This window comes from Salmo salar, chromosome 03 (assembly GCF_965601325.2).
Source record: "Salmo salar chromosome 03, fSalSal1, whole genome shotgun sequence".
Lineage (NCBI taxonomy): Eukaryota > Metazoa > Chordata > Actinopteri > Salmoniformes > Salmonidae > Salmo > Salmo salar.
This window is the reverse complement of record NC_138293.1, coordinates 81,417,603-81,426,828: the sequence shown is the minus strand read 5'-3', so window position 1 is coordinate 81,426,828 and position 9,226 is coordinate 81,417,603. Positions and strand designations below refer to the sequence as shown.

The 9,226-nt window shown below is 42.0% G+C and overlaps 2 protein-coding genes across 7 annotated transcripts; one reads left to right on the top strand and one right to left on the bottom strand.

The window, feature by feature from the left end:
• Positions 1-2,140: 2,140 nt before the first annotated feature.
• LOC106601652 (oxaloacetate tautomerase FAHD1, mitochondrial) lies at positions 2,141-3,084 on the bottom strand. The gene has a single exon (XM_014193998.2). The coding sequence runs from the start codon at positions 3,082-3,084 to the stop codon at positions 2,428-2,430; it is 657 nt and encodes a 218-aa protein (XP_014049473.2). The 3' UTR covers positions 2,141-2,427.
• Positions 2,925-9,226, top strand: glo2 (Hydroxyacylglutathione hydrolase). Of its 6 annotated transcripts, XM_045714261.2 has the most exons (11): positions 2,925-3,211; positions 3,543-3,604; positions 4,084-4,145; positions 4,303-4,493; positions 4,592-4,656; positions 4,808-4,925; positions 5,014-5,122; positions 6,953-7,056; positions 7,308-7,409; positions 7,944-8,023; positions 8,259-9,226. In XM_045714261.2, the coding sequence occupies exons 4-11, from the start codon at positions 4,389-4,391 to the stop codon at positions 8,356-8,358; spliced, it is 783 nt and encodes a 260-aa protein (XP_045570217.1). In that variant the 5' UTR covers positions 2,925-3,211; positions 3,543-3,604; positions 4,084-4,145; positions 4,303-4,388; the 3' UTR covers positions 8,359-9,226.

Below are 9,226 nucleotides of genomic sequence, written 5' to 3'. Positions count from 1 at the left end.
CTGCCTGCTCCTGGAACGACAGCTACCAGCCCTGTCATCTTTTAAAGATCCACCACACTCACCTCTGCCTGCTCCTGGAATGACAGCTACCAGCCCTGTCATCTTTTAAAGATCCACCACACTCACCTCTGCCTGCTCCTGGAATGACAGCTACCAGCCCTGTCATCTTTTAAAGAACCACCACACTCACCTCTGCGTTCACATGCAGGGGAAGCATCTCAGACAAATGAAATGGTAACTGATACCTTTCTTGTGTGACTGAGTGGGTGAGTGTCAGTATTTGGTCATGTTAACTTGGGGCTTATTTTTGTGTAGAAATGCAAAAGTTATACCCCACAGCAGAATTGCTTTTGTTTCCCCACTCAAAAGAAAGAATTATGTGTTTTCTTTTCACAATGGGATTCCCTTTCTTCAAAGAGCGACTTCACTCTTTGGCTCACTTTTACCCCACTGGCTTGATGCCCTGCAATGAATGACATCATTGTTACTGTCAGTGTGTGAGTGTTGGGTTGGTTTGAAGACACGCTGTGGTCTGACTGCAGGTAATCCACTCCCTGAGAATGTTAAGTGTACCTTCTCAGGCCTCTCGCTCGATGACAACATGCCATTTCACTGTGCTGAATGCTAAGCCATGGCTCCACACTCGGCTTTGAACTGATTGTTCAAGCCTAATAGAGGAGACTAGAGGATAATACCCACAGACACATATAAGCTAAGATGACGATAATCATATCTCGTAAAAAGGAGCACCTGTAGCCACACAAAGCGTACACATGCATATGCTATAACCCAATCATAGTTCACCAGACTGTATCATAGACGATAGTTGGGAACAGTTACAGCTACAGTGAGATTCTTAGACATATTAAAACGGAACCTTTCATAGTTGCTATGATGATGAACAAGTTGGACATAACCCTAGTCCCCTGGAGGCTGCTGGGACATATAGTTGTGAGGCTGGGTGATAGAATGCCTCTGAGGTGTGGGATGAAGAAGGTGTATACTACACACAGACTCAGGTTACAGGGAGAGACAGGCCTGGGACAAGCCAGGTTGAGACTGTGATTGACCCTGATAGCAGAGGCCTGTGGGAGAAGTGTAATTCTACCTGGAACAGATGTTAAACACCCCGGGAAGAATGTGGTTACGGAGAGGGCAGAGCTGGCAGACCCACACGGCCCTTATTTACCGCCATCATGGACAACGGTTGAGCCGCACAGCGCGAGCCAGTTACAGATAAGAGGATACATTTGACTGTGGATTTGAGAAACTGAGAAATGACGGAGTCCTGTCCTGGAAAGAAGCTAAATGAAAAAGACTTGTTTGATCCCATGACAAGAAACATTCCAGTTGAGAGTTGTTGCAGGTTGAAAGAAATCATACCATTTTCACACTACCGTGCCGACCCGATATCAATATCAACTAGCCACTATGGTGGACACATAACCAGGCAAGCTCAGTACAGAAGAGCTCAGGTTAGTTTGACTCAGTTATGTGAAAAGCCCTTTAGTCTGTTCCTCTTCAAAAGATAGAGATTCAAGTGGAGATGGAAGGTGACAAGGGGTTACCTCAGGCCTGAAGTTTGATACTCTGATCACCTCCAAAAAAAACACAGGTGTAATATGCTGTCTCATAAAGCCAGTGGATGAAGATAGTCTCCTCTCCACTGTTATAATGGGATAACATGCAGCAGGCCCACAACACAACTAGAGCAAAAACCTGCCTAAACTCTCTCAATAAGTCATGTCTCAAACATCACTCATCTTTGACACTGTAGTGGAGACTCAATTTCATCTGTGAAATGTTTGAGATTATAAAAGGCACGCCAATATAGATTAACATTTACAACAACTGTAAATGTTTAATGTGACTACTTCTTCAGGCTGCTTTGGCTTTGAAGAGGATTGGGCCTGTAAGAGAAAATCAGGAGACAGGAGTTCAAAATGCCATGGGCAATGTTCCTCACAAACAGGAGAAAAAGAGAAGATTTTTAAGACGGACATTCTAACTGTGATCACAGTGATGTGCTGTGACGGAGGCCAACAACAATTGGTCAGGATAAGATTAAGATCAGCACCTGGCCCACTTGTTGAGCATCTGATTTAGTGAAATCTACTGGACCAGAAATTCAAAACAAGACTTCAAGTTCTGTATCAATCATATTTCCCATTGTAAAATCAATACATTTTTTAGTCCAGTAGGCTACATTGTAATTGTGTATTAGAATCTTTGAGTAAGCACTGCCCTCTGCTGGTTTCAGAACTGCAACAATGTACTTGATCAGTGTGGCCATTCTGCATGAAACAGGCCTACCTAATGACTCCAGTGTAATTCCATACATTTCATCCAGCTCTCTGCTCTGATTAAAAGCAAATTACAGAAATGAACAATACAATACAGATTTTAATAGATTTTGCTAATCATCTGTCAAAGTCTGCCAACTTTAAAAGTCATGCTGACAACATCATCTATGCCAGCATGTAGTTCATCGTGCACCTGCACAGCGGATACACCCTTGGGAGTCCCAGTGAGAATCAGATCCCCCTCTTCTAGGGTGATGATCTCACTGATGTAGCTGATGAGAAAGGGAATGGAGAATATCATCTGAGAGGTGCAGCCATTCTGGCGCATCTGGCCGTTCACTTTGAGCCAGATCTTCACGTTTCCCGGGTCGGGTATCCGCTCTTTGGGGATGAATTCACTGACGGGACAAGATGTGTTGAACGCTTTGGCCAGAGTCCACGGAAGACCTTTGGACTTGCAGTCATCCTGGACATCCCGAGCTGTCATATCCAAGCACAGGGCGTACCCTGCGACGTGTTGCATCGCGGAGGATTGGAGGATAGCGGTGCCCCCTTTCCCGATGACCACCCCTAACTCGATTTCATGGTGTACACTGTTGGAGTATTTGGGAATGAGGATAGGTGAGCCCTCTGTAAGATATGCAGATGGAGTTTTCAGGAACAACACGGGCTCTGTTGGGACGACGTTATTCAGCTCCTTTGCATGGTCGGCGTAGTTCCTCCCAACACAGATGATTTTCTTTCCCCACTCCCAAAATCGAGATACATTTCGTGAAGTCATTGTAAAGAAATCTTGTCAAGTCTACAGCTGCTCCGAAGCAATTCTTACCATCAAATCGACCTTTGCCCGCTACTGCTTCCTTGAACAAACCTGTCAAACGTACGGTATCCCAGAGTGGACAAAAAAGGTGACGTGATACATAATAAAAGTTCATTCAGAAATGTGAGATATTTCGATACGAAGGAAATGCATTATATAAATATTACAATGAAGCTAAATTAGTGCATATATATTACAAACTCAACCCTGATTACATATATGACGTCGTAAGGTTCCGTGGGTTCGCTTTCTCCAGCCTATCAGCTGATATTCACGAGCTACTCCCCCGCATTCGATTGGCGTATCTGTGGAGGTCAACGTTAAAGAAGGCGGAACTCTTCTTTAAACCAAAATTGTCTGGTTCATGTACATGCGATTGCGATATTAGCAAACAGCTACAGTGTTGCTATGTTTTACAGGTCACTGGTAACGAGTGCCTGCACTCTTGGCGTTCTTGGAGCCGCTGCAACGTATAAAATTGGTATGTTTCGCTCACGTCCCGATCTTTCAGGTTCTTTCCACAGCTACATAACAACCCTGAAAGTTTCTAAACGAACTGTCACTGATGACACGCTAACGTAAGGTTAGCTAGGTTTCCTATTTGTAGTTTGCACAGCATAGTCAAATGCTAGCTAGCTACTGTCAAAGCAGCCATAGATCTTTGAAGCAGCTGTCCCGAGCTAGCTAACTGGTGTTGATTAGCAAGCCTCTGATGCTGTTGCATCATCCCCTTGTCTGGTATTTCCTCTTACAGTTCTCTCACACACAGACTGAACGGAAGGCTTAGCTACTATGCATAGAATGTGGCAGCATCGAAATATTTGCAAACCATTGGATTCCAGTTATTTTTATTTATTATTCTGATCTTACTCCATAGTACTTTGGCTTTGTGCTCTCTGGCTTGTTTACTTTCATGGGAATGACAGTTTGAATAAATTGACAACAAGCTCTCTCTGACAGGGTTACAATAGCTAAACTTTACTTGGCTGTTCTCCAAGAACCACGTAGCCCTGGTGTACATTGTAAGCACGTTTACCTTCTGTTTACCCTGTATGTGAACTGTATTTTTCCGTGATAATGGATTGGTTAATATTATGTCAACTATTTATATTTTTACGATGACAAATTGGTTAGTGAGTTCTGTTATGTCTAATGTGATGAATTGTAAATATTGTGTAGCCCCTGCGCACGTCCAAGCAGCCCTTCTACACCAGGAAACTCCTGATATCCCGATAAGGAAGTCTTTACTGGTGGCGCAGAGCGACATGAAGGTAGAACTGCTGCCAGCCCTCACTGACAACTATATGTACCTTCTCATTGATGAGGAGTCAAAGGAAGCTGCCATCATAGACCCAGTTGAACCAGTGAAGGTATGAAATGAAATATAGCCTGCTGTAGGTTAGTTTTGATGGATCAACAGTAGGATATTATGTATATACATTTTATAATCATTTGATTGTCTCTTCAGGTTGTAGAAGCTATCAGAAAGCACGGTGTGAGACTTACGACAGTTCTGACCACCCATCACCATTGGTAAGTCAAATTGTCAATCATTGTTTTGAATATCACTCGGTGCAAATGACTCAGCGAAATTACCATTGTGAGCAGTCCAATAACACTGAGATTAGATATACCGACATTATAGGATTTCTATGTACCATGTGTTGTCTCCTTCTCTCTACAGGGACCATGCGGGAGGCAATGAGAAGATGGTGAGGCTGGTGCCTGGTCTCACTGTGTACGGAGGAGATGACCGGGTGGATGCCCTCACTAAGAAAGTCAAACACTCCAACACGTTCAAAGTAAGGCATTATACCTGAGTAACTACCAGCAGAATAACCTATGTAATAACCATAACAAGCCTAAAACACCTGTCTATTTCATTGCCAGGTTGGTTCACTTACAGTCAAGTGTTTGTTTACGCCATGCCACACCACTGGCCACATTTGCTACCTTGTGACCAAAGACAACAGCGCTGAGCCTCCAGCTGTCTTCACAGGTAAGCTACCGGTATCTTTCCAATTTGACTGTATCACCTACTGTAATAGAGAGCAATAGTAATGGCATGTTGGCTAAAGCCCATGGGAAATGAATAGGGGTTTTGGATAAAAGCCAAAAATAAGAACTGTGGTAAACACAGGCTTAGAAGATCTTGTACGTTCTCTTCTATGATATAATCTATATCACCTAATGTCCCTTTGTGAGTTTTGAAGCATTTAGTAATCAAAACAGCACATAAAGGCTTCATAATTCATAAAGGTCATGTTAGCAGACTGATATTATCTCATAGAACAAAACATATAAGCTCTCCTAAGACTGTGTTAACCACAGACCTTATTTTCGGCGTTTATCCCAAAACCCCATTCTTTCCCAACTGGTTTGTTCAGCCATTCCTGAGGTACACTACATGACCAAAGTATGTGGACACCTGCTCGTTGAACATCTCATTCCAAAATCATGGGCATTAATATGGAGTTGGTCCCCCTTTTGTTGCTATAACAGCCTCCACTCTTCTGGGAAGGCTTTCCACTAGATGTTGGAACATTGCTGCAGCGACTTGCTTCCATTCAGCCATGACGTGAGGTCGGGAACTGATGTTGGGCGACGAGGCCGGCGTTCCAATTCATCCCAAAGGTGTTCGATGGGGTTGAAGTCAGGGCTCTGCAGGCCAGTCAAGTTCTTTGACACCAATCTCGACAAACCATTTCTGTATGGACCTCTTTGTGCACGGGGCATTGTCATGCTGGAACAGGAAAGGGCCTTTCCCAACTGTTGCTACAAAGTTGGAAGCATTGAATCGTCTAGTATGTCATTGTATGCTGTAGTGTTATGATTTCCCTTCACTGAAACTAATGGGCCTAGCCTGAACCATGAGAAACAGCCCCACACCATTATTTCTCTTCCACCAATCTTTACAGTTGGCACTATGCATTGGGGCAGGTAGCGTTCTCCTGTTATCCGGCAAACTCAGATTTGTCCGTCGGACTGCCAGATGGTGAAGCGTGATTCATCACTCCAGAGAACGCGTTTCCACGGCTCCAGAGTCCAATGGCGACGAGCTTTACACCACTCTAGCCAATGCTAGACATTCGCATGGTGATCTTAGGCTTGTGTGTGGCTGCTCGGCCATGGAAACCCATTCATGAAGCACCTGACAAACGGTTCTTGTGTTGACGTTGTTTCCAGAGGCAGTTAAGAACTCGGTAGAGAGTGTTACAGACGATTTTTATGTGCTTCTCTGTGGTCCCGTGAGATTGTGTAGATTACTAATTCACGGCTGAGCCATTGTTGCTCCTGGACGTTTCCACTTCACAATAACAGCACTTACATGTGACTGGGGCAGCTCTAGCAGGGCAGAAATTTGACAAACCGACTTGTTGGAAAGGTGGCCTCCTGTGATGGTGCCACGTTGAAAGTCACTGAGCTCTTCAGTAAGTCCATTCTACTGCCAATGTTTCTATGGAGATTGCATGGCTGTGTGCTCAATTTCTTTATATATTCTTTTACACCTGTCAGCAACGGGTGTGGCTGAAATAGCCGAATCCACTAATTTGGAGGGGTGTCCACATACTTTTCTATTATTTATTTATTTATTTATTTATATATATATATATATCATTTGTTGTTGTTTTTTAAAGCCAGGAGAACTCTATTGAAGTCTGAATAGGCTCGTGGTAATACAGTTCCAGTCACAGGGGACTTCAATCTCTTAAACAGTTCTGATCATTAAACATGAGTTACCTAAGTAAACCTACCGTAGTTATCAGTGTATTATTAAATCAGCAGATTTTCATGGATGCCCTTTGACGCTTGTTATCTTCCTGTTTAGGGGACACACTGTTTGTTGCTGGCTGTGGGAAGTTTTTTGAGGGTACAGCTGAACAGATGTACAGGGCATTGATAGATGTGCTGGGACGTCTGCCCCCTGAAACAGTAAATATACCGCTATCGCGCAGTGTTTAAAATCAACTTCTAGATATAACTTTCTTTACATGTAATGACAGCTAATGGATTAACACTATTCAGTGTCTGTCTTTATAGGTTAGAAAAGGTCAGTTACTATTACATTATATGTGACCAAGCACGTGTCCTGACAAACTCTGTGGTGTTAACACGACAAAGTTTATCAGCACACGTGCTTGGTCACGCAGCAGATGGGAACAATAGTGTTGTTTGTGTTCCAGCGTGTTTACTGTGGTCATGAGTACACCGTCAACAATCTGAAGTTCGCTCGACATGTGGAGCCTGACAACGAGGTCATCAAGAAAAAACTAGCATGGGCAAAGGTATATCTTGATACATTTCATTAAAGGCCCCGTGCAGTCAAAAACATAATTTCCCTGGGTTTTATATACATTTCCTCACTGAGGTTGGAATAATACTGTGAAATTGTACACCATTTTGATTAATGCCCTTAGTGTAAGAGCTGCTTTTAAAAGATTGTCTGAAATGTCTGCTGTTTTTGGTAGGATGGAGTTTTGGCCTTTCATGGTGAAATCACCATGTGGTAAATTAGTTAATAGACCAATAACAAATGGTTCCAAACCTCTCTGCCAATAACAACAAATGTTCCGTTTTCCCCTCCCACTCAGACCACTCCAAGACAGTCATAGCTAAATATTTAGACATTTCCCTTTTGCTAAGAAGCTATTTTTGACCATTGTTGTCAATTAAAATCACAGTAATTTATTTAATCGTTACCCAGAAATTATATTGAGATAAACAGCTGCATTGGACATTTTTTGTGTGTGAACACATGGCCATGGCGATCTTTAATGTAATCAAGAAAATGTATAATCTGCTTTTTATTAAATCCGTAGGAGAAGGTCCTTAATGGAGAACCCACCATCCCCTCCACTGTGGCTGAAGAATTCAAATTCAACCCCTTTATGAGAGTGAAGTAAGGACAACTGATGATTCAGCCATTTTTATAAAGCACTTGCTCAAGTGGGCACAAGCAGCACTGATCTCTTATACGAGCATCAGACAATCCACAAGTGCCCCTTGAGCTTTGTGTCATAGAGGAATGCAGGGAAGATGAGGGAGAGGATTTTAGCATGGAAATGAAAGTGCCAATGCTCACTCTGTATGTAGTGAAATAATTGAAGTGACATATTCTTTCCTTTCTATTCCAGAGAGAAGTCTGTGCAAGAGCATGCTGGGCAGAATGACCCTGTTGAAACCATGAGGAGTCTCCGTAAGGAGAAAGATGGCTTCCGGGTCCCCAAGGAGTGACTGCAGAATGGAGTCTAGTGAAATCCGTTCCACTACATGCGTAACAGTGCACTGCGACCTGTTACTAACAACTATGGCAAAATATTTCCTACCTGTTTCATTCACTACATAAAATACTGTATTTACTTCATTTCAACCTTCTGTACATTAGCTTGTAGACCTAATGCAAGCATCAAGCAAACAAAATATTGTAGTCTTGTCACGAGGAAGACTGGAGATTGAGTATAAACTGGATTTACAGAATAAAATTTGATCTGTATTGCAGAAGATTGATTTAAGAATCTTGACTTAAGTTTTAATTTAGCTTTTAATCAGGTTTGATTACTGAAATGTACAGTTTGATGTAGAGTGAATACAGTATTGATATTCTGTAATGTGAAAAATAATATTTTAATAAACCCCAACTTATCTGCGGAAGCAAAACAGAACTATAAAAAGCAGGGAGAAGCTTGAATAAGTAGATGTCTTAATGTGCAATGTTTGTAAATTAATTTACTTTTCTCTGTATAAAGCTTTCTTATCAAGTGTTTTATTACTTTAATATGGTATATTCACTCAAGACAATATTTGAGGTTTGTGTATAGTCCCTTTAGAGAAGCCAGGGCTACTTCAGTGTGATTGTTGGACGTTTAGAAATTCAAGACTGAAGTGCTTCCAAACATCTCTCATACTATAGAAAATAAGACCACTTCTGCTCTTTGTTAATCAAAAGCTCCATATATATATATATATATATATATATATATATATATATATATATACATACATCAGGATTTTTGAATGCCGATGTGAAGTTCGGGATACATAGGTTTTATTAACAGCTCCATTGTCTCTTTCACAGAAAAAGCAATAAAGCAGATGTATTCTA